At 42.0% G+C, this 26722-nt stretch overlaps 1 protein-coding gene across 2 annotated transcripts in view; it reads left to right on the top strand.

Moving 5' to 3' along the window:
- Window positions 1-26722, top strand: part of LOC149179429 (acyl-acyl carrier protein thioesterase TE3, chloroplastic-like) — a 150236-nt gene that overhangs the window by 56831 nt on the left and 66683 nt on the right. Inside the window, exon 3 of one of the 2 annotated variants that reach the window (XM_089423829.1) lies at window positions 8955-9064. The exons of the other annotated variant lie outside the window; for it this stretch is intronic. Coding sequence (XP_089279955.1) covers window positions 8955-9064 — 110 coding nt within the window. The remainder of the gene's footprint in view (window positions 1-8954; window positions 9065-26722) is intronic. 2 annotated transcript variants of the gene reach the window in all.

Raw genomic sequence — 26722 nt, 5'->3', positions numbered from 1 at the left:
CGATTGCATACTTGGCCTTGTCACCAAGCTCCACATTTACATCTTTGGCCCCCTTGGTCATGTTGGTGAAGAAGTGTCGTGATCCTGTCATATGATGAGATGCTCCACTGTCCATGAACCAAACACCTCTCATGACAGTTCCAGAAAGGCAAGATACTAGGGTGAAGTTTTTCTCGAACATCTCTGCCATCTCCTCCATCTACGTAGTAGTTGCTGTAATAGTCTTTCCTTTGCCCTTCTTTTTGTTAGGACACTCACTGGCAAAATGCCCAAACTTATGACAAGCAAAGCATTTAACTTTGCTCATGTGCTTTTCCTTATTTCTTTGTGAATATGCTTCTCCACTTCGGTTATGGTTGGCCCTCACTTTGCCCTTTTTTGGTGGTGCAGCAAGAGCAACTTCGTCCTTCTTTTCACCACCTTTTTGCTGTCCTTTGGTTAATGAATTTTCCTAGATCTCCTTCTAGGTGAAATTGTTCCATATTCGACTCCAATCTGGAAGCTATTGACGAGCAAGAATCCTGTCCACAAAAGTGGGGAACACTACTTAATGTGCCCCTTTAGAGCAAATTTGATGAGCTTTGAATCATGCACAATTTATCCCACAACTACAAGCTCATCACAACCTGTTGGACCCTTGTGAGATAGGAAGTCACAGTCTCAGATTTGCCCTTTTTAATACTGTTTAACTTTTCCCGCAACACAATTTTTCTGTTCTTGTTTATACTTTAATAAAGACTGGTCAAAGCTAGTCACATCTGTCTACTGGTATCTTTCCTTGATATGTGAGGAAGTATATGATCCTTCACACCATCCAGAATTATGCAACTCGCTTTCATATCCTTGGTTCTTTGTTCTGCTTCTTGTACCGGATTTGAAGGAACCTGCACATTTCTGTTTACTAAATCCTAGAAATCATTCATCTTCAGAATCCAGGTAATTCGCTCGTTCCAGGGGTTGAAATTGATACCCCATTCAATTGGTCTTCATATCTCAAATTGTTTACTGATACCATCTTTGCAAATCAACCAAGACCATAAAACTCAGCTACAAAATTCGATGAAATAATTTTGTTGTTGCAAAAGGGAAAACATACTGCTACAAACCCTTGTGATCTTAGATATCTCTCTTAGAGTTTTCTAGATAGCTCGATACCATGTTAAATTTCTAATACTACATTATTTTCTCACGAAAATTTAATTTATCCCTAGTTTATTATTCAGTTCCCCAAATAATAATTGAATCACCGAAAATAAAATGTTAATTTTAGGTATGTTCTATGCTTAGAGCAATTTATTTCAATTTTCGCAGTTAGCTCAATATCTTTTCCAGATTAGCAATCACATCAGCATTAAAGTAAACTGCAAATAGAACATAAACATAAATCCCAAAAGATAAGCCAAGACAAGAGGACACAAGATGTGGTGCTAGCCAAGGACAAACCCCAATGTGGGGAACCCTTGATCAATTCTTCTTATATATTTTTCAATAGTTCAACAGAGAGAGAGAGAGAGAGAGAGAGATAGTACATTTACAACAGAAGTCAACACTTTGGCTTATCTAGATAAGAGCATAGATCATCTCTAAGAAGATGATACAGGAGATTAGTTGAAGACATGCTGCTTCCACTGATTCTCCAAGGTGACTCCTTCACCTGTCATTGTGCTGCATGTCATCACCATGCTGCACCTCACCGTGCTGCACCATGCTACACCTATCATCACAACGCTGGACCTCATGACCATGCTGTACACATGATACTGCTGCACTGTTGTCCCATGTGCCATTGTTGCACCATGCTAGCCACTGCTGTCCCACTATTAGTGACATGGCCATTCCATGTTAGCTTGATATCCCATTGTTTTGCTGTTGTCTCATCACAGCTTGCTATACCTTGCTGTTGTCCCATCACAACTTGCTATACCTTGTTGCTGTCCCAATAGCCTTGCCATACCTTGTTGTTGTCCCATGTGTCTTAGCAGCACCATGTAGCCCAACTGTCCCATTTACTAGCACTGCTGTCCCTTCAACACTGTTGTTCCAAGTCTGCCTACACTGCTGCTTATATTGTGACTGGTTAGGGTATCTGGCAGACCTCACACACCTATCTATCAGTCCACAAACAACCCTCAAGGATTGCAACACACCTTCATAGTACACCTCCCCTAGCACGTTGCTGTTCTGGGCATGTTTGAGCCCTCAAACTCTCCACGCTGTCCCTGTTTTGAGGTGGTAGGGACTGCGGCCTACCACAGTCCCACGCTGTCACCTACAACCCACTCAAAACAGTCTTCCCTTACCTTTTCGCTGCCCCAAACATACCTGCGTTCATCCTTCTTCAACTCGGCCTCCAAGCTCAGCTCCTCGGCCCTCTAACAACAACTCGGTTAGCCCTTATCTCCCTCGCTGTCCTAGCCTTCTTGCTGCGGCTTCCATATAGTTACCTTTCTCCCTTAGCCGAGTTCCTTGGGCTCCTTTGATGAGCTCTTGTGATGCTTGCTTGGACTGTGGCTAGGGCTGCTTTCTTAGGACTGCGTTAGGGCTGCCTTAGGATAGCATTAGGGCTACCTTAGGATAGCGTTAGGGTTGCCTTCTAGGACTGTGTTAGGGCTGCCTTAGGATAGTGTTAGGGATGCCTTCTAGGACTGCGTTAGGGTTTCCTTCTTTTCCTCCAACGTCTAGGGCTTCCACTCCTAGATTTCTCTTCCACTAAAACCCAAGACAAGTGGAGAGAAATCAAGATAGAAGTGTGTGTGTGAAATGACTCTCAAGTCATCTCCTTTTATACTAAAATGTTGAGCACATGTGGGGTTTATTTGGTTGTTGGTTGACCTTGAAAAATTGTCTTATAACACAAATAAATTTGTAACTCCATGAATACTTATCAGAATCGGATGATCTTTAGATCAATCCTACACCTCTCGATGAGGGGGATCCAAGAAAAATATCAGTTGCCATAAATAAGATGACCCACATGGAGTTTGGCCCTAGTTGCCACTTTTAACACTCCCTCTCAACTAGGGAGAACTCCATCCGTTGATCCATCTGTCCGACTGTACTATCTCTGCCATCAGTGCTCTGCATTCTTTGCTCTGCTCTACTCTGCTTTGCTGAACCATGAAGAAGAAGAATTGATCGAGAATGTCTCATACCATTCTCTACTGACCCGAAGTCAGTTCCATATGAAGAGAGTGTGTCATACCACTCTTACTGATCCCAGATCAGTTCCAAGAGAGTGAGTCATATCACTCTTACTGACCCGAAGTTAGTTTTATTGATCCCAGATCAATATCACAAGAGAGTGTCTCAAACCACTCATACTGATCCTAGACCAGTTTCATTGATCCCATATCAATGGAGGTCATCCTAGCATAGGGAGTACAGTAGAAACAACGATGCGTCCATCGATAGTACTACTATGGTTCCTAATCCCATTTCCCTGCTCATTGGCCAAATGAGAGGTACTTCCCATAAGTCCCAGACTACATGGGTAGGATGCCTTGACAGGGGAACCACTCATCTTGTCCCTAAGTCGCCACAGGGTATCATAGGGGAAGGCTGAGCCATTCACCCTGTACACAACACACCATTAGGGGAGGGTGAGTTGCCTTATGGTCGCTTGTTGCTCCAGGTACCCCAAGCCCCCTAGAGCTCACAGAGCTCAATGCATGCATCATGTAGGACCCTCATAAGAGGGTCTTTCAACGACTCCAAGTCGTTCTCGAAAGTCACAAATTTGACCTTTCCCCCGGGCTTCGACAGAATGTCTGCGACCTGTACATCAGTCTCAATGCGATGGAGCCTCCTCGCTCATTGATGTACCATATCCTAGATAAGGTAGTATCTGATGTCTATATGCTAGAGCAACCATAGAATATGGGATTCCTGAATAATTGAATCCCCCCTGGTTGACACAGAAGATCACGGTGGTATCCATCATGTGTACAAACAACTCACTGAAGAGCTTCCGCAACCAAGTAGCTTCACACGAGATCATACTCGTAGCTATGTATTCTGTCTCAGCGATGCTCAAAGCAACTGTGTTATGCTTCCTGCTCATCCATGATATCGAGCAGAACCAAAAGAAAATTAGCACTTAGAAGTGCTCTTGAGATCCTCCACACTGCTTGCCCAGTCAACATTCGAATAATCAAGCAGCTTCATATTTCCGGCAGTGTATCTCAATCCATGAGAGATTGTGCCTGAAGATATCTGAGAAGATTCTTGTCACCAATCTAGTGAGGCTCAACCAAAATTATGAGCCCAACATGCTCACTGCAAAACATATATCTAGACGGAAGTTCACCAAGAACATCAATGCGAATGAGTTTATGAAACTCAAAGGAATTTCCAAAATCTGGTCCGACATCACTACCATATAACTTCTAAAAGTTAAGATCCTCGAGGTAGTCATGGGCTTGCAATTTACCATTCCACATCCGGAATCCAACTCCCTCTTACTTCTGCAAATGAGAGGGTCTGCACCTGTCAGAAATAGGTTGTCCTCAAAAGTTGCCGGTATGAGAGGTCTATCATCCACAACCTTCGAGCAATGGCTTGGATCGACTTCACTCCTAGTGAATCTCAGCTTCATTAGACAACTATCAATCCTCTCATACTATCCTCGGTGTGTTTTGCTTCAAGCCATAGAGGGCTTTCTTCCACCTGCATACATGAGATTCCCGATGAATCTCAAACCCCTCGTGTTGTTCCAAACTTGTGGACCTGCTACATGAGGAGAATGGTCCCCTTGTAAGATTTTCCTTCGGTACTTCTCGGACATGTACCTTCATGCTCTTCTTGAATTCAGGCATCCCTGTCATCATTTGACTCACATCAGGTAGGATCTCATAATAAGTAGACCTCTGGTGCTATAGATGAGATGTGACAACTGACATGGTCCCCAATGGACTTCCTGCAACTTGATACAACCCTGAACTCAAAAGCATCTTTGAAAATTCCATTTTCAAATACGTACCTTTCCATCGATGAATGCCACCCTGAAACCTTTGACTTCCATTGCCGAAATGGACACCAGGTTCTTCTTGCGATCAGGTACATAAAAGAGATTCTTGTAAATGAATCGAGTTACCCTCATTCAATTGAGGGGTAACATTCCCTACACCCTTTCCGGGATAGGTGGCATCGGCTCCAAGTATAATCCCACGATTGTTTCCATCTCTATTAAATTAGAGAGAGCACCCTTCTATCCGATGAAGTGCCTTGAAGCACTACAATCAATGAACCAGATTCCCAAAGAATCTGAAGGAGAGGGTCGATACAAGATAACGCTTCTCTATCTTTATCAGAAAGAACATTTGATTCTTCATACCTGGGGTTCCTTGCTTTCTTTGAAGAGTCGGTCGTTTTCCTTGATGACGTGCATTACCTGTCATTCCTCTAATCATTGAAAATGTCCCTGGAATGATTGTTATCTTCATCAAGAGATGTGCCCCTGCCATTCGGACACTCCTTGACATAATGGCCGAACTTATTACAAAAAAGGCATCTGTCTTTCTTTCCACCCTTAGATCCAGACTTCCCATTGAAGTGATCTTTAGGTGGGCCATCAAAAGCTTCCATTGCGCTATTCTGATAATGTCTTCGGTGATTGCTCTTTCACTCTTGCTTGGGCTTTGTCTTCACCTCATCTCTGATACCATGTTAATTTTAGGTATGTTCTATGCTTAGAGCAATTTATTTCAATTTTCACAGTTAGCTCAATACCTTTTCTAGATTATCAATCACATCAGCATTAAAAAAAACTGCAAATAGAACATAAACATAAATCACAGAAGACAAGCCAAGACAAGAGGACACAAGATGTGGTGCTAGCTAGGGACAAACCCTAATGCGGGGAAACCCTTGATCAATTCTTCTTATATGTTCTTCAATAGTTCAACAGAGAGAGAGAGAGAGAGAGAGATAGTACATTTACAACAGAAGTCAACACTTTGACTTATCTAGATAAGAGCATAGATCATCTCTAAGAAGATGATACATGAGATCAGTTGAAGACATGCTCAGCTGCTCGACCCTCTAACAGCAGCTCGGTTAGCCCTTATCTCCCTCGCTGTCGTGGCCTTCTTGCTACAGCTTCCATATAGTTACCTTTCTCCCTTGGCCAAGTTCCTTGGGCTCCTTTAATGAGCTCTTGTGATGCTTGCTTGGACTGCGACTAGGGCTGCTTTCTTAGGACTGCGATACCATTAGGGATGCCTCAAGATAGCGTTAGGGCTGCCTTCTAGGACGGCGTTAGGGCTGCCTTAGGATAGTGTTAGGGCTGCCTTCTAGGACTGCATTAGGGCTGCCTTCTTTTCCTCCAATGTTTAGGGCTTCCACTCCTAGATTTCTCTTCCACTAAAGCCCAAGACAAGTGGAGAGAAATCAAGATAGAAGTGTGTGTGTGAAATGACTCTCAACTCATATCCTTTTATACTAAAACCTTGAGCACATGTGGGGTTTATTTGGTTCAAGGCCGACCTTGACGAATTGTCTTATAACACAAATAAATTCATAACTCCATGAATACTTATCGGAATCGGATGATCTTTAGATCAATCCTACACCTCTCGATGAGAGGGATCCAAGAAAAATATCAGTTGCCATAAATAAGATGACCCACATGGAGTTTGGCCTTAGTTTCCAATTTTAACATAAAATCATTGGTATCTTTAACTTATAGAATTAAAAATATGCAACGGGAATAAACCAGAGAGATCAATCACACATTGCAAAAATTAAGTAACCCACAAACATTTGTCCATCATTTCATTATTTAGAAAATTCGGGTTTTCTAATCCACAAAGCTACAAGGAAAAATACAGTCTGGAACCTGTAACTCGTCTCCCTCAGAATGAATTCGGCTGAGGTAAATCGACCTTAAGGAAATCTACCTCTGGATGAATTTGCTCTGAAGAAATAAGCCTTTAGCAATCAAATTCGTGCCCTCTAGCAACTCGATTTGTGCCTTGTCACTAATGCGCACTGGAGAAACCCTAGCACTCCAACAACTCAACCTCCTCCAAACAAACTCGATCTCCTTTCGACAACTCGACCCTTCTGGATTCCCTCAAACCCACTCACACTTCTCCTTCTCTGCGCATTGGTCGTTGAGCCACTCACTCTGTAGAGAAAATCACTTTCTCTTGTGATGACATGCTCACACACTTGTTCTTTTCATTGTGTCTTCACCTCCATTGCTAGCCTTCATTTCTAATCTTCATTGAGTCCAAATCCCTAACCCCAATCTCCCCTCTAGAAATGAATCTTCCTTTAGAGATATCTTGAAGATTAATTGTAAAGGTTATTTCTAAATCACTTAAATAATTAAATTATTTATCCTTAGAAAATAACCCAATAGTTGACAATGATTAATTGACTTTAACTATTGTACTTTTCTTAAGTTAAACTTAGGAAAGAAGACATAAATCAAAGGCAAGTAATGTCTTCCACATGTTAAGACACCAAGCAATTGTCGAATACCTTTTGATGTTATTCACATCAACAACATGATGCCAATTCTCGAGGCCCTTCATTGTTGGCTGCTATTTGGTACATAAATATTGATTGTCAATTTTCAAGTCTTCTACAAAGCTAGCAAAATTGATCAATTGAAGGGTAAAGTCTGCCAGTTGGAAATAAATTGTTTTGGGGTAACTCCTCTCCTATTCCTTTGTTATTTTGGTAGGTATTTAATTCCTTGCTTTGTCTATCCTTAAGGAATCCTAGCAAGGGTATTAATTACTACTACTAAGCTATAGTTGAGTTTGCTAGTGAAAGTGCTCCTTTTAGGACCACTTCTTTATACAGTCTTGGTCTTCATTTTTATCTTGATTAGATAGGAGACTATTGAGTCATTGGACCTGGTCTCCTCATTCTCATCCTTAAAAAGTAGGCCATTTTGAAGAGCTGTTTGTTCTAGAATCCATAGGCCCCTTAGATTCACCTTGTCTCCATTGCCCTTGTTGGATTTGGGGCTAATCTCTATTTTCTTCTGTCACCTATTTTATATCCTAAAAGTACCAAAAAAAATGTTTTACTAAGCCTCTCTCACATCACCTTGTTCCTTAATGCTTAGCTTTAGTAAGCTACTAGAGATACCACCGTTGAGTTAGAGGAGAGCTGGCCTAAAGTGAAGAGGATAGGTTACTTAGGTTAAGTGTTGACCGTCCTAGTAGTTCCCTCTTGGGTTGTTCCTTGTGGATTAGAGATTTTGAAGTGAAGAGGATAGGTTACCTAGGTGAAGTGTTGACTGTCCTAGTAGTTCCCTTTTGGGTTGTTCCTTGTGGATTAGAGATTTTATCATTAAGTACAATTTGGGAGGTAACACAGCCCCACCATAAAAGTCAAATTGAATTCTCCTCCCTTAGGCTTTTCCCATTGAACTTGCTAGGGACTGATAAGCAGTCCTTTATTAGAATTTGTCAATACACATTTCAACAAATGATAATGGAAAGCATGTTATCATCTCTAGACTTGATGAACAAGTTTCACTGTTAACTTACATAAAAAAGAAGCATTTTAAACAAAAAAATTGTTTAAAAAAAATCATGATTTAGTGTATTTCACATGGTACATCTTCAGTCTCCTAAAATCCTCTAGTTGTTACTCATAAGAGATTTTGATTATGCATTGAAATGATGTATGATGAACGAAAAAGGTGAAATATATTAATCCCAACCTTTTTAGTGGAAAGTTTTATTGTGATTTTACAAAAAGGAAGCAGTCTCCACCAAGAAATGACAAAGTAATATTTATGATGTATTTCTCTTTAATGAGACCCTATCATGTCCTCTTTGTTTGTTTTCCCCCCGATATATGTAGTTCTAAGGTGTTAGAATGGATGTGAAAATGTGTAAGGTTTCTTGTAATTTCATGTATATTGTGTTGTCTATATCTTCTTTTTTGTATTCATTCTAAGACCATACAATTTCTTCCTTTTGATTAACCAGGTCGTCATGAACTTTTTGAAGCAATCGGGTGTAGCCCAGATACAGTAGCTCGTACTGGGAATGCCCTTGCATTATCAGAATTGTCTTTGAAGTACCTTGCACCTCTAAGAGTAAGATTTGCTTTAGACCTATTCCTTTGATATGCTAGAAATTGAAGTGCCCTAGGGTACAATATGAAATCTTAATTAGAGCTAAGTTCCGTTATCTGGAAATGCATTTTAGGTAAAATTGTCTACTTTGGCTAGAGCTACTATATGATTTAGGACAATATTGGGTCCAAAACCAGTGAACGGATTATGCCCTATGTACTATGTCACACCTTTTGTGATATAGTAAGATACTGAGCCCACAGGAGTTTATAGTAACATTTCAAATGACATTGAAATATATGCATTCTTTATGAATTTATATTGAGTTTCTTTGTTCTTGACAAATTTATTTTGTCAATATTCATGACTGAACATTCAATGCAACATAACTTACATCTACTTTACTGGCTCTTACCATATCTACAATTTCTAATAAAATCTCACATAGATTAGTAACCTTTCATGCATTTCAAATCCTTGTCATGCATGGACATGCTATCACTTTAATGGGTTGATGATCCCATATGGGAAAAACTGACTTCTAGAATCAATATGATAGTAGCCAGTTTTATTGATGCCTCTACACTTTGCAGAATTTTATTTTTCTCAGGTTATACTAAAGAAGCCAAATCACAGAGAAATCTCCCTCGAAACAGAGTTGAAGACAGGCTGCTTACTGCAATATGAAATCCCTCTACTTTCATTCCTTTTATCAACTTCATAATCAACCGATGTATGCAAGCTCAGCAAGCAAAGACAATGCAGCAAAATAGCAAGGGGATAGGATTAGATAGGTTAGCATAGGCTGCTACTTTCTTTTGAAAGGATTCTTATATGGACAAAAGCAATAGCTATTTTAGGCAGAAGCTTACCCAAGGAAAATGTTGGAAATATTGAGAGGGGGGTGAATCAATGTTTCTCTTACAATTAGTTAATTATAAAATTTTAGAGCATGAACAACAGAACATTAATCATCAACACATCACAAGATCAGTACACAAAAGTTTTTTAGGTGGAAACCCTTCCAGAAGAAAAACCACTGAATGCTTTTCTAATAATTTATGAGTACAAAAATTTCTCAGCTCCAACTGAAGGAAAGCTCCAACTTCCTAGTACTCTAGAAAAACATTCAATTTATCAAGAAGCTCCAACTCCTGAAAGGATGCTCCTACACCCTAGTTTTATCAGCTCCAATTGGAAGGACACTCCAATGCCCTAGTTTTATCAGCTCCAACTGAAAGGATGCTTCAACACCCTGCAAGCTCCAACTTGCCCTAGCACCACCCTGCCACCCTGAAGTATTTTCAGGCTCCAACTTGAAGGAGACTTCACTCTCCTGCCTTGCACCACCCAACCACCCTGAAAATATTAAAATAGAGAAATGAATTGTGGGTTCTTGTACCAGGGACAATGACCCACTTACAAAGATATTCAATAAATCCCCTAACTGCTGATGTAAGCTTCAGATAACCAATGATAATAAGCCAAAGTATGTCAACTATTACGCTACAGATCTGCCTCCTTGAATACTGTCAACATTCACTTCTCTGATTGCAGTGGTTGGAAATGCCTACAGTTAATACACATAACAAGTTTCATACCTCTATTCTGCTGATGCAAAGTGTGCCACTGTTGTATCTGAAGATGCCCTCAATTTTGTCCTTCAACATTGGTCTGGATCTCTGATTTGATTGACTGAGATATCCTCAACAGCCTTTTGCACAACTGATTGTCGAACAAACTCCAACAACTCACTGCTCCTTATGATGATCTTTATTTTCTGCAACTGGAGCTGACTGAGCAAAGAGTCTTATTCACCTTTTGGAAAGACAGACTAAAAAAACTCTTAGCTTAAAACCTAATGAAACAGATCCTCAAATTTGCAATGATGTTACAGATGTCTTCAGTCAACCAAAATATACCTCTGCTTCAGCTTTACTTCAACAAGAAATTAAGACCTTAAGATGCCTCAGTAATAATCTGAAGAGACAGAATTCTGTCCCAAGATAATGAACATGAATCAGGCTTGTCTTCAAATTCAGTCTTCGACCAAGGCTGTAAACCTTCTTATAGGGGGACACCTCAAAAAATCAATCACAGAAATGCCTTGGAATTGTTGAAAAGTGTAACTAGGTTTGGTCTTCATAATGACATGTGTAATTGATGCAAAGAAGAAAAATAAAATTATTATTGTGATGCTTGTCTCATGGGTTTCATAAGCAAGGAATTATAGTTTTAGGTAAGGCTTCCATTGTGAGCCCTTAGGATTGGTCATAAAGTCAAATTGAGTCAATGTCATGTGTGAAAGCCCTTCTTGGGCATGTTACATATTTGTTTGAGTCATTAAAAGAATAAAAAGGCCCTCCATGACCAAGCTCAAGCACCTCCTACAAGTCAGCTTCAAGGAGTAATGGAACCTCACCAAAGGACATGTTGGCTTAGATATTTGTCAATCGGTTTATATTCATGGGCAGACCACTATAAATAGATAGCTCGACTCTCATTTGAAGACAAGCAATTAGTCAAGAACAAGTCTGCAACAAGAAGTGCGAAGATCACTTGGGAAGAAGCCTCATCACCAATGAAGAGAGGAAAAGGAAGATCAAAGTCTTTAGCATTGTTTATGGGTCTGTTTTGGGTTAAGTACACTCCACACATGTGAAGTATATGTGTTGACTGCTGCAGTAGGAGCTGAGGTATTGAAGACACTATCGAAGGTCAAACCAAGAAGAAAGTTAAGTGAAGAATCAAGCCGAGTTAAGGAGGAATAGTTTCCATCTCAAAGCGACGAATTTTGAGAGACAATATTGCAACTAGGATTTCTGATTTAGGGCCAAAAGTTACAGACCTAAATCAAGGGGCCGTAACTTTGAAGGATAGCCAAGAAGGAGGAAGAAGCAAGGGCTTTGACAATCGTGGACTCAAGAGAGAAGAAGTTCATGAAGGAAGCCTTGTGACTTGGTCTTGGAGAGGCAAATAGGTCAAGGGTCTTGGTCTTGATATTTGTCAATTGAAGTCTCTATAAGAAGAAGAATTCGTTTGGATTTTCCTCTCAAGTGGGAGAGGTTTTGGCCCTGGCTGATAGCCTACATTATGTGTCTCTTGTCTCTTTATTGTTTATGCTTTGGTAGCTATTTGATGAAGACCACTATAATAATCTAACTAAAGAGAAGATCTGAATCTATTGAAGTAAAAATCATTCACAAGCAGTTATCATTGATAGAAAAATCACCTAAGCTTGATGCCCTAGATTTCTCAAGGAAGGGCATCTTATCAAGAGACACTCAAGCATCAAATCTTAAGAAAGACATCAAAGCAAATCTAAGAATATCATCAACAAAGTCAATATCTACAAGGAAGTTACAAAACTCTAGATCGAAGAAGAGATTTACATCAAAAGGAAGTATTGGGAACCTCCAGTCATCATGAAAAGACCACAAAGACCCTCATCAAGTTAAATAAATCTACAAATCAAGGTAGCTTGAAGTTCATTCATTCAAGGGAAGCAAAGGATGTTGTCATCATCTTCAAAAGGTTCCAAGGCACTCTCGTTGAAGCAAGGATTTCATCTCAAAGGAAAATCCTTATCCTTGAAGAAAATCATTTAAGGAGTATCAATACATCATCAAGGAGTCATTATCCATCATCACCAAAAGTGATCTCTCTCTCTGTGAAGGATCATTCTTGAAGAAAACTATCTTCATCAAGGAGAAGTTTTCGATTATCTATATCATCATCAAAATCAAGCAAGCAACAAGTAGAAGGAGCATCTTATCAAGTAAGTATCTTTATGTCCACATCTGACTCTGTCAAAATGTCTTTTTGCAAGGAAAGCAACAAATTGGTAGGGGCTTCAAACTATCTTGCATGGAAGAAGAGGACATACTAAATCTCATTGAAAATGAGGTCATGGATCATGTCAAAGGATCTATCACCAAACTAGCGAAAGAAAATGCTCAAGCACTTGCAAAGTTTATGAAAGGGGAAGTTAGGGCTCAAAGGATTATCACAGAATCCATCAAGGATCCCCTCATTCCTTATGTATCAAAACTCGAAACTTCAAAAGATATTTATAAATTGTGACAAATTGGTAGAGTTGTATTTCGTAAGCACTGCAGGAGAGGTCATCTCATTAAGTCAAGAACTTTACAAACTGAAGATGTCAAAAGAGGAAGGAATAGCCTCATACTTCATGAGGATATCTGAAATCAGGGATCAACTTCAAGATCTGAGAGAAGTCATGTTTGATAGATAAATGACTACAATAGTACTAAATGCACTACCGGAAGAGTGGGGTAACTTTACTTAAAATATTTATGGGAAGGAAGAAGCTACTCCATTAAAGGATCTATGGTCACTATGCAAGATTGAAGAAACAAGGCTAAAGGCAAAATTTAATGTAGGATCAGGGGAGAAAAATCAAGCATACGCTACAATGACAAAAAGAAATGGAAAATTTGGAAAGTTTGGTCATCAGAAAAAGAAGAAGAACATGGCTAAGATTCAATGCTATGGATGTCAAGAATATGTGCATTACTAGAGAGATTGTCCTAAGATCAAGAAGGACAATAACAAAAGAGGAAGAGAAGAAGCCCATATCACCGAAGAAGTTGAGGAAGCTGAAAGGAAGAAGTCTAAGAAAGAGGAAGTAAAAGATCTCTATTATGATTGAGATAGTCTTCTTCACCTAGTTCTTTTCAAGTCCCTGTTTTCTTTTCAGTTGCAAAGTATAACTATCATGATAGGGATCATTAGAAGACCATGATAGGATGCATCATGGCATCATAAAGGCATTAAAAGCAAGAGCTCGTGACGTCATCATAGGGAAGCATGAATGATAGTTGAATTAGGTCTATGGAAGTATGTGGGTCTTGGTAAACTCATTAGAAGCATAAGTAGTACTTATGGGAAAGGAGAAGAAGAAAAAGTCATCTAGCACAAAGCTCATCATACATCAATTAAGAGGAAACATCTGCTGGATAAGGATACTTAAGATCCTCTATTAGAATCTTCATCGGAAGGTTCACCAAACAAAAGGGAGCAAGTGTTTTGTCAAGAATTTCAACTTGAAGAAATTCATGAAAGAATGGTATGATGTCAATAAGCAGATCAAGGGATTGAATTTTTCAATCAAGGAAGCTGCTAAAGGAAGATGCCCTAAAAAAATAATTAGGTATGTATGCTTTGATAATTTGGAGTGATGTCATATGGTTGCGGATAACATAAATGCTCTACTTCGAGAGCATGATCAAAAGGAAAGGATCTCCTCAATTGAAAAGATGTAGGAAGGCATGGGTCACACGTTGCCTAGATGAATCAACATAATATGCCCTCATATAAAATATGAGGTGGTTGACATTAATTGGAGGAATTATGATCGAAAGTTCCTGAAAGGAAATGTGTGAAGAAAGAAAGGAAGAGATTGTGAAATAAGCAACTATGTGTAATATCCCTTATCGGGAATATACCTCAAACACAAGCAAATTCCAACTAGAGATGGACTGGGAGGGAATTTACTAGATATGTTGCCTTTGAAAAGAGGACGAGATCCGGAGGCTACCTGGCCTTTTCCAGACTCTGTCTAAGAGTATAAGAGAAACACCCAAGTGGTATAATAGCTGAGAATGCTCAAAGAGATACAAATAACAATGATACAACGTATAACAATAAAACCATAAGCAGATACTCAAGAAATGCAGAGAGAATGCTAAGCCATTTTATTATACTGAGTAATAGAATGAGTATAGGAGGTGATCAGGAAGATGGCACCTCGACTTGCACAAGGAAAGTGAAGAAATACACTCAGAATAGCAAATGAATGGCCCCCCTCTGAACTGCCTCCCAACTGCTGGAGAACTGCTGTGCTGCTGTTGCTGCTAGAAATAAAATGAGGATTTGGGGCTGCTCCCCTCCTCAGAAAAGGCTGAAACTCTGGAATCAGACTCTACTCAAGAAACCCAGAAAAGCCTAGAAAGCTTTTCTGAAATGGCCGACCCCTGAAAATCACCCCCTTGGGGTTCTGCGCAGTCCCTCAATGCTCTGCGCTGCCACTGAATGAAACACTCCAGAAACCTGCCTGAAACCCCTGCCAAAACTCTCCAATATGCAAGGGCTGATCCCCTGCTCTACCTCTCAGCACAAATCCTCCTGCAAACCCTCAACCCAACCTCCTGCCAGAAAGAACTACGTCCTCCTCTCAGTGCTGCGTAGTCCTCCAAAACGCTAATGAAACTGCTGCTAAAATGCTGATGAAACCATTGCTGGAATACCAATGGAAATATCTTGCCCGAGCAGGCACTCGAAGTCCCCCGGGGCTAAGGGTGAGATCTTCGAACGGAGACACTCAATGCACTAAACAGTGTTGCAGACTAGCTAAACAGCCAACGTGCTCTAAGTCAAAATGACTATCACAAATGCTCATAACAGAATGATCAAAATGAGGGGGCTCCTCTCTCTTTTATAGCCCTTGCCTCTTTCAATCCCAAGGCTCACCTCCTCTTGGGTGATTCCCCTCTTGCCACGTGTTTCTTCCCTCCTGCGCAGTCTCTCCATGTGTTTGCGTGGGCTCCATTTCTGCATCCCCCTTTGGCCCCCTTGGCTCCCCTTTAAGTCACAACGTTGTGCTACTAGGAAGTGACTTTTTATTCTAAAAGTGAGTTATGTCCTCCTTCCTCACTTTTTTATTTACAAATAACTATAGAAGGCAAAAATTGAACAAAATCAAATATTCCAATTAGCCATGGCTAATTAGGAATATTACAGTCTCCCCTGGCAAAATGTTGCTTGTCCTCAAGCAACTGAAGTGATGGATGCTGTAAGATCTTCTCACTCTCCCAAGTGGCATCCTCATCCGACAAATTCTTCCACCTCACCAAGAATTCCCGGACCGTCCTGCTCCACAGTTGCCTCTCCCTGGTATCAATGATAGCCTTCAGCTGCAATACCAAATGCCCCTCATCATCCATGGGTGGTAACTCATCTGTCATGGCCACCTGCTGCCCCAATGCTTTCTTCAGGCATGATACATGAAAAATGTTATGAATCTTGCTGCCTTGGGGTAGCTCCAACTCATATGCAACCTGTCCAATCCTGCGTATCACCCTGTATGGCCCATAAAAGCGGGGCTTGAGCTTCTCAGCCCCCTTTTGCTTCAGTGACGACTGTTGGTATGGCTGTAATCGTAGGTAGACCATGTCCCCTACCTTGAACTGTCTCTCCACCCGACCCCTGTTGGCATACAACTTCTGCTGGTTCTGCACTATCGCCATGTTATCCTTGAGAGCTCGGAGGATATCCTGACTCTCTTGGATCCAAATCTTGGCTCTAGGAGCCCTGCTATCACCAAACATCATGTCAACAAAAGATAAAGGATGATACCCATATAAGGCATAAAATGGTGACATACCAATGGACACGTGATGTGAAGTATTGTAGCAGTACTCCCCCAGATGCAGCCATTTCAACCATGCTCGCTGCTGCCCACTGACATAGTTACGCAAGTAGCCCTTCAGCCACTTGTTAACTATCTCTGTTTGCCCATCCATTTGTGGGGGATAACTGGTACTCGGTGTCAACTCCGTCCCCACCAACCGGAAAAGCTCCTGCCAAAACCCACCCATGAAACGGCTGCCCCTATTACTGATGATGGTCTTAGGAAGACCATGTAGCCTGAAGATCTCCTTGAAGAACAGCTCGGCCACCTGTGCTGCTATATAGTGTGCAGATATGGCAAAAAATGTGCATACTTCGTCAGTCGATCAACGACGACAAAGATACAATCCTTGCCCTGTACCATGGGCAACCCTGTGATGAAGTCCATCGAAGTACTCTCCCATTTCCCCTCCGGAATGGGAAGAGGCTGCAATAAACTTGCGGAATGGCTCATCTCTCCCTTGTTCCTCTGGCAAACATCGCACTCCCGGATGTGCTGGAGTACGTCCTCCTTGAGGCCCTTCCATGAGAACCTTTCTCTAATGGCCTTGTAGGTTTTGGTAAACCCCTGATGTCCTGCCAAAGGTGAATCATGTGATGCTTGGAGTATCTTCTTCTTGAGCTGAGACCCCTCAGTCAAGAAGATCCAGTCCCTGTAATAGTTTATCTCATCGACCGCCCTATACCTGTCATCTGCCACCTGGCCATCCAAAACCTCACATGCAAACCTGTCCTTGGAGCACTCTACTAAGAATCGAGCCCTCCAGTCTGTGTCCAAGCTCATAAGAGACAACGTGGCTGGTCTACGTGAAAGGGCATCTGCTACCACGTTGTTCTTAGCCTTCACATACTCAATGTCAAAGTCATATGCTTGGATCTTACCGATCCACTTCTGCTACCTCTCTTGTAGCTGCTTCTGCTCCAAAAAGAACTTGAGGCTGTTGTGATCAGTCCTCACCCTGAACCTGTTACCCACCAAATACTGCTTGTACTTAGCCAATGCATGCATGATGGCTAGCATCTCCTTGTTGTATATAGAATACAACCTCTCGTGCAGAAGGAGCTTCCGGCTCTCAAAGGCTATAGGGTGACCTCCCTGCATCAATACTGCGCTGATCCCCTCTCTCGACGCATCACACTCCAAAACAAATGGCTACGTAAAATCTGGCAACGCAAGCACTGGGAAACTGCTCATAACCTCCTTGAGCCTGTCAAAGGCTTGCTGTGCTGTATCCAACCAACTGAATGCCCCTTCCTCATCAAATCTGTCAGGGGTGCAGCAAGCTGTGAGAAACCTTTGATGAATTTTCGGTAGTAAGTACAAATGCCAATGAATCCTCGAAGTTCTGTCACATTTCTCGGCTCCGGCCATTCTTTGATGGCCCTAATCTTGTCCTCATGGACTCTCACTCTGTCCACCCCTATGATGTGTCCCAGATACAACATCTCCGTCAACCCAAACTCACACTTGGAGAGTTTGGCATAGAACTACTGCTCTTGTAGGATACGCAATACTGTCTCAATGTGCTGGAGATGCTCCTCCCAAGTCCTGCTGTATATGAGAATATCATCAAAGAATACCAACACAAACTTCCTCAAGTGACTACGGAAGATGTGATTCATGCAGGATTGAAATGTAGGGGGGGCGTTGGTTAGCCCAAAAGGCATCACCAAGAACTCAAAGTGCCCATAATGACACCTGAAGGCGGTATTGGGAATGTCCTGCTCCCTCACGCATATCTGATAATACCCAGATCTCAAATCAATCTTTGAGAAGAAACGTGCTCCTCTCAACTCGTCCATCAACTCATCGATCCTGGGTATGGGGTACCTGTTCTTTAGGGTCTTCTTGTTCAGGGCCCTGCAGTCAATGCACATCCTCGACGTACCGTCTTTCTTCTTCACCAACACCATAGAAGAAGCAAAAGGACTCGTGCTCGGTCGAATGTGCCCAAGAGCCAGCAACTCCTGGATAGCCCTCTCAATCTCATCCCAATAGGCCTTGGGGTGTCTATAGGGGGTGGTGATCACTGCCTGTATGCCCTGCTCAAGCTCGATGGTGTGCTTAACCCCCCGATCTGGTGGCTGTCCTGGTGGAATATCCCCAAACACTATGGCATACCGATCAAGGATGGACTGTATCTCTGGATGTACCGTCTGTCTTGTAGTCCCTGCCTTTGATGCACGCAGCTCCACTGCCCACTCTATGTCTCCCTTTCGGAAGATTGCCTCCATCTGATGAGCCGAAATAGTTTGAGGCGGATATGTGTGCTATCCCTGTATCTTCTCATGCCTCCCTGTCTTCTCATCATCCCACTCCATCTCTAGGGTCTTCCAATCCATCGTGACCTTCCCTAGAGTGATAAGCCACTGGACACCCACGAATATCGACCACAAAAAAGTGGTCAGTCAATGTGTAGGTGCCCATCGTCACTAAAAGCTCTGGAACATAACAAGCACACGTCATGGTCTGATCTCCTAGGACCAAGACTGAAAACCCATCGCACCTCTCTGTCTGTATACCTCTCCGCTCAACCATCTGTGCATCGATGAAATTGTGGGTCGCCCCACTGTCAACCAAAACTGATACTCGCTGGCCATGTTCTGTCCCTCGTACGCGTAGCGTCAGATACTTGGGAACTCCTCGCAATGCTGCAAGGGCCCCTCCGGTGGGTGAAAAAGATGCTCCACCTGCTCCTGGTGGTGGAGGTGGTAAAGGTCCCTGTACGGCATGGATATCTCCTGCCTCCACATCATCCTCGTCATCCTCTTCTCCACTACTCTCAGAGAAGACCTCAATAAAATGTGCTTTGCCAGCAGCACATCTATGTCCGGTGCCCACGGCTCCTGACATGTGAAGCACAACCGCTTCTTCTTCAGCTCCCTCCTGGCATCATCATCAAGCTGTACTAGTCCTAGATTCCCCCTTGGAGGTGGAATCCTCACGTCCTTCCCCTTAGACTGGAAAGTCTGTCTCTGGGGGTAAGGTGTCCGGGTCCTGGGTAAGACATCCTGTAAGTCTCGGGTCCTGTTGATAGCATCCTGGAGTGTCGCTGGTCTAGTGGATCGGACTAGACCCCGAAGTGGCTCTGCTAACCCCTCAACATACATATAGACCCTCTGCGTCGTGGATAGGTCTGGCACCATCACGGAGACCCTCAAGAAATCTGCAATGTAGGTCTCTGGACTCCCTTTCTGTTTGAGCCTCGTCAACTCAACAAAATGCTGTTCTGGATCCCTCCGATCAAATCGCTCCATCAATCTCCTGGTAAACTCAGCATATGTCGTCATTGTAGAGTGCCCGAGTGTAACCATCCCATGAAACCACCAATCCTGGGCCTCACCATCCAAATGCAATTTTGCCACCTTGATGGCCTCTGTCTCCGACATCTGGTTAAGTTGGAAATAAATGTCCAGCTTCTCCACCCAGGACTTCGCCAAACTGTTTGATGAATCATCAAACGTAAGCAAGTGGAATCTACTCGCTGCACGGTGGGTGTCACCATCATGGTAATGCCGGTACCCTCTGTGATGGTCACGGGGTCTACTATCCTGCTGCAGCTGAAAAAAACCTCTAAATGAGAGGGATTCCCTGAACTCCTGCCCATAGGCTTGGTATTCTGCAAAATAATCGCCCATGTGTCCGGGCTCTGCCTCCTGCGGGGCTACGGCCCCCGTGTCTGCTCCCAAGAAAGTGGGCATGGTAGAGCATGTAGGGGCATGTGAGGTCACCTGTTGTGCAGTATCACGCTGCTCTGGCAAATGGTGGGATGCGCCCGATCCCTCACCAACCTGGAAAACCCGTGGGCTCTCATGCTGTCTGGCCTCTACTGTCGTGAATCTCTGCCCCATCACCTCAATCTACCTCGACAGATCCTGCATTGATTTGAGGAGCATATCCGCAAATCACTTCCCGTCATCATCTGCCATCGGAGCCTCCCGTTTTGCGTCCACCACAGGCTCCCTCTGTTCTGCGTCTACCACAGGCTCCTTTTGTTCTGCGTCCACCACCGGAACACAGTCCCCCTCTCCGTAGGTGTTCTCCAACCTACGCCCAATGTCTCTATACCTTCGACCTCTATAACAGATATAAGGTTTTTCCCCTGGTGTCATAGATTGCTAGCTCCACAGGCTGAGCCAGATCTATGCTCTGATACCGCTGTAATATCCCTTATCGGGAATATACCTCAAACACAAGCAAACTCCAACCAGAGATGGACTGGGAGGGCATTTACCAGATATGTCGTCTCTGAAAACAGGACGAGATCCGGAGGCTACCTGGCCCTTTCCAGACTCTATCTAAGAGTATAAGAGAAACACCCAAGTGGTATAATAGTTGAGAATGCTCAAAGAGATACAAATAACAATGATGCAACATATAACAATTAAACCATAAGCAGATACTCAAGAAATGCAGAGAGAATGCTAAGCCATTTTATTATACTGAGTAATAGAATGAGTATAGGAGGTGATCAGGAAGATGGCACCTCGACTTGCACAAGGCAAGTGAAGAAATACACTTAGAATAGCAAATGAATGGCCCCCCTCTGAACTGCCTCCCAGCTGCTGGAGAACTACTGTGCTGCTAGAAATAAAATGAGGATTTGGGGCTGCTCCCCTCCTTAGAAAAGGCTGAAACTCTGGAATCGGACTCTACTCAAGAAACCCAGAAAAGCCTAGAAAGCCTTTCTGAAATGGCCGACCCCCGAAAATCACCCCCTTGGGGTTCTGCGCAGTCCCTCAATGCTCTGCGCTGCCACTGAATGAAACACTCCAGAAACCTGCCTGAAACCCCTGCCAAAACTCTCCAATATGCAAGGGCTGATCCCCTGCTCTACCTCTCACCACAAATCCTCCTGCAAACCCTCAACCCAGCCGCCTGCCAGAAAGAACTGCGTCCTCCTCTCAGTGCTGCGCAGTCCTCCAAAACGCTGATGAAACTGCTGCTAAAATGCTGATGAAACTATTCCTGGAATACCATTGGAAATACCTTTTCCCGAGCAAGCTATCGAAGTCCCCCGGGGCTAAGGCTGAGATCTCCGAACGGAGACACTCAATGCACTAAACAGTGCTGCAGACTAGCTAAACAGCCAGGGTGCTCTAAGTCGAAATGACTATCACAAATGCTCATAACAGAATGATCAAAATGAGGGGGCTCCTCTCTCTTTTATAGCCCTTGCCTCTCTCAATCCCAAGTCTCACCTCCTCCTGCGTGATTCCCCTCTTGCCACATGTTTCTTCCCTCCTGCGCAGTCCCTCCACGTGTTTGCGTGGGTTCCATTTCTGCGTCCCCTTTTGGCCCCCTTGGCTCCCTTTTAAGTCACAACGTTGTGCTACTAGGAAGTGACTTTTTATTCTAAAAGTGAGTTATGTCCCCCTTCCTCACTTTTTTATTTACAAATAACTATAGAAGGCAAAAATTGAACAAAATCGAATATTCCAATTAGCCATGGCTAATTAGGAATATTACACTATGGAAAAGGCAATCGACACCAAAGGACTGAAAGATTTGACTGTGATATCTTTAGAAAGGATATGAAGACTCTGATAAAGTCTGAAAAAGAAAGAGACCCTTGACAATGAATATCTTTTGGAGATATGTCAATATGTATGCAGAATGCTGATGCAAATCAAAAGATGTCATGATGAAAGACCATCACAAAGGTAATTTAATGATTCATTTCTTATTTTTGGATAATACCTAGATAGGCTTATGCAGGGCTGCCAAGGGAAGAGTTGTGGATGTCCTCTACCACTGATGACCATATAGAAGGATGAGAGACCCTTCAGAAAACATGGCATGAAAAAGGCAGCAAGGCATGAAGGAAGACCAGATATGAACTAATGGATCACTTTCTGATGCAAGGAATGATGACATGACTAACTCATGAATGAAAGTGATGGATGGTATGTGCCCTACGAAGAAGTCCCAAGACATGAAAACTCCTAAATAAAGTAAAGAAGTTCATGACATTGTGAGGAGGAGTTCTTCAAACAACTGGTTGTTCCATCATCTCCACTTGAGGAGTTGCTGTAGGTCCCTAATTAAGAGGGAGCCTGGAAACAAGTTTCTTACTAGGTAGAAACTTGGAAGCAAAATTCCTAAGCCAAGAGGGAGCTTAGGTAAATTCCTTCCGTAGGAATGAGTACATTACTTCATTGGAATAGGTATGTCCTCCCTAATTAAGAGGGAGAGACAGACATATCACACTTTTTTTTCACTTGGGAAGACAAAATGGAGGATTGGGTAAACATCTGGCATGCAGTGCTCTTTGAGGATGAGTTAGGGCATCCAAGATAAGAGTAGTCGTAGAGGACCGATATTCTTTGAGGACTGGAAATCCAAGATAAGAATAGTCTTGGTGGAACACACCCTGAGAACCCGGGTGGGGTATGTTCCGAGAGAGACAATGATGAGGGTGTCTATACATCATTGGTATCACCAACATTGAGCTCAAATCTTGTGGAGAGATAGAGCTATTAGTCAAGGCCTTGCTATGTGACAATGCTAGTTGATATGATGTTATATAGATAGGTTACCAATCCGACTCTTCGTATGAGAATTCTTCAGATTGAGAATGACCAAGTACCATTATGAATACCTCCCTTGTTAAGAGGGAGTGTTGAAAAGTGTAACTAGGTTCGGTCTTCATAATGTCATGTCTAATTGTGATTTTGTGTAATTGATGCAAAGAAGAAAAATAAAATTATTATTGTAATGCTTGTCTCATGAGTTTCATGAGCAAGGAATTTTATTTTTAGGTAAGGCTCCTATTGTGAGCCCTTAGGATTGGTCATAAAGTCAATTTGAGTCAATGTCATGTATGAAGGACCCTTCTTGGGCATGTTACATATTTGTATGAGTCATTAAAAGAATTAAAAGGCCCTCCAAGTCCAAGCTCAAGCGCCTCCTACAAGTTGACTTCAAGAAGGAGTAATGGAACCTCACCAAAGGACATGTCGGCCTAGATCTTTGTCAAGTCGGCTTATATTCATGGGTAGACCACTATAAATAGATAGCTTGACTCTCATTTGAGGACAAGCAATTCGGTCAAGAACAAGTCTGCAACAAGAAGTGCAAAGATCACTTGGGAAGAAGCCTCATCACCAACAAAGAGAGGAAAAGGAAGATCAAAGTCTTTAGCATTGTTTTTGGGTTTGTTTTGGGTTAAGTACACTCCACACGTGCAAAGTATAGGTGTTGTCTGTTGTAGTAGGAGCCAAGGTATTGAAGACACTATCGAAGGTCAAACCAAGAAGAAAGTCAAGTGAAGAATCAAGCCGAGTTAAGGAGGAATAGTTTCCATCTCAAAGCGAAGAAGTTTGAGAGACAATATTGCAGCTAGGGTTTCTGAATTAGGGCCGAAAGTTGCAAACCTAAATCAAGGGGCCGAAACTTTGAAGGATAGCCGAGAAGGAGGAAGAAGCAAGGGGTTTGACTATCGTTGACTCAAGGGAGAAGAATTTCATGAAGGAAGCCTTGTGACTTCGTCTTGGAGAGGCAAATAGGTCAAGGGTCTTGGTCATGGTATTCGTTAATTGAAGTCTCTATAAGAAGAAGAATTCGTTTGAGTTTCCCTCTCAAGTGGGAGAGGTTTTGGCTCTGGTTGATAGCCTACATTTTGTGTCTCTTGTCTCTTTATTGTTTATGCTTTGGTAGTTGTTTGATGAAGAAGAACACTATAATAATCTAACTAAAGAGAAGATCCTAATATATTGAAGTACAAAGCATTCACAAGCAGTTATCATTGATAGAGAAGTCAACTAATCTTGATGCCCTATATTTCTCAACAAGAACGACCTTAAAATTAGCCCAAAATTGAGGAAATGCCTTCAAATTTCAGCCCTTAAAACAACATAGAATTGACCAAGGGGAGGAGAGACACGATAGGTTTCAACAATTAAGAAGAAATGGCTTGAGATGCCTCAGTAAATTTTCACAGAGGGCAAAGATTAACCCTTCTGAATAGTGCGAATTAGACCACTGAAATTCAAGGTTTATCCAGCAAGGAGCCACCAAAAAATGATGAAGTTCTAAGTCCTAAAAATTTAATGTAACATACCTCTTTGGATCATCACAGTATATATGCCCTCCAGTAAAGATTGCCTAAGAAAATTAGCTAGCGCCGCCACAATCAAACTTGGATTAAGGTTCACAATATCAACGAGGACTTCCTCAGAAAATACTAAATGATGCCCAAATAGATGAATGTTTATTCCAACAAGTTTAGTCACTAAAGATTTAGATATTATGCCTTGGGGGTGATCCAAATTAAGCCTCAAAACAATGTCATAGGGAAGTCTGCTAAAAGGGGCTGAGCAGGCCTCATGATCTGCAGCTCAGTCAGCAAAATGTAGCTGCAGAGAAGGCCAAAATTTGACCTCTGAGGTATCCTAAAGAGACAGAGACATCCCTTAGATGTGAGCCCTTTAGAAGGCTGAAAATGTCACCAATGCCAGACCACTGCTGCCACAGAGAAACCCACGAAAAACCAGAACCAAAATCAAGAAAAAATAGATCCAAAACCCACTCCAAACTCGACCTCGTTTTGCTGTGTTGTTGAATTTGTAAGTATGGCCAATCTTCATAATGTATATTTGGTCACTTGATGTATATGTGTTTATCATTATAAAACATACTTTAAATGCTAGAGTCAATTTTTTATTTTATTTTGAGTCAAAGTCCCATTACGACTTTTTAAAGAAGAAAATTTGAATTTTTGAAATGTAGTTTTTGGCTCCAAAAGTTGTCAAGTTGGCCTTGGCTAAAGGCACACCCATTCAGCTTAGACAAAATACTATATAAAGGCAATTTACCCTCCTCCACTTGGGCATTCACATTCTCTCACACAAGACAAGTTTTGGGCAAGCAATCGAAGGATAAATATGACAAATAGAAGGAGGATTTGACTCTCTCTTCTCTCTCTTGCAACTTGGATGTGTGGATTGGTTCTTCTCTCTTTGGTTCACAGTGTTCTTCTCTCTCTGGTTCACAGTGTTTCTAGGCATTCTATTGCAGGGGGCCGAACTTTTGGGCAATTACAGGGACCAAAATTTCTGGGGTGATTGGCAATTGCATGAGGGCCAAAATTTTGGGTCAAGACAGGCAAAATGAATTACTGGATTAGATTGGGAGGCTTGATTATTGAAACTTGATGTTCTATGTTGAAACAATTACTTAAAATGAAACTTCATCCAGTTACAATATTAGTTAAGCAATTGTAGACATAACATACACCATATAAACCATATGAAAGATAGAAGACAACCAAGAACATAATGAGACATAGAGAATTTAGGTCCAATGACCAGGGAAAAACCCACAAAGGGAAAACCCAACTAGATTCTTCTTCTATTAGAAATCAATTGTTCAACAAAGAAACAAAATACAATGAGAGAATGAAGAAGTTCACCCAAATCTGAAGAAGATCTCTGATAGCAGCAACTGATGCAAACACTGAATCACTTTGGCTCACCAAGTTCTGCTCTTACTCTCCAAGTCTCTCTCTCACTCTCTCAATCCTTCTCTAGTCTCTCCAACTCTCTCTTTCACAAGTTCAAAGTCTCCTTTCACAATGCACAAGTGAGTAAGAGTGAAGATGAGAGACACATATATATAGGAGGAGCAAGGAGTTCGAGTCATGAAGGAGTAACTCGCATGCCTTGAGGGAGAGTTACATATGCCATTTAGGGAGGTACGCATGCCTTTGTAACTCATGCCATTAAGGAGGTATGCTTGCCTTTGTAACTCATGCCATAAAGGAGGTACGCTTGCCTTTGTAACTCATGCCATAAAGAGGAGTGTACATGCCTTGAAGGAGAGTGTAACATATGCATTGAAGAGTGCATAAGAGGAATCTTTTATGATGAGTCTTTAATGCGTGTAAGAGGAGTGCTATGACGAGTCTTTAATGTGCATAAGAGAGTGTAAGAGGAGTGCAACGAATCCATTAAGAGAGAGAGGGGTACGAGTGCCATCAAGGAGAGAGAGAGGTGTGAAGTGGCATGATTGAGTGCCAAGTAGGAAAGGTGACATGTAATTCCCTTTTAATAATAATATTATAGTATCATAAGGATAATAATAATAATAATATTAATGATAATATTGATGATTGAGTAAAAAATGAGCAATTAAGATTGATTAAGGATAAGTTAAGTGATTTTCCATCATCTATACTTGATTACCAATTGAAGCAAGGTGATTTACTATTTTTTGGAAAGTCGTGCTTGAAATTATAGGCATGACTT

This window comes from Pinus tabuliformis, chromosome 4_1 (genome assembly GCF_031772625.1).
Source record: "Pinus tabuliformis cultivar Carrire ecotype Pingquan chromosome 4_1, CPIR1, whole genome shotgun sequence".
In the NCBI taxonomy this organism is placed as follows: Eukaryota; Viridiplantae; Streptophyta; class Pinopsida; order Pinales; family Pinaceae; genus Pinus; species Pinus tabuliformis.
This window is presented reverse-complemented; position numbering and strand designations above follow the sequence as displayed.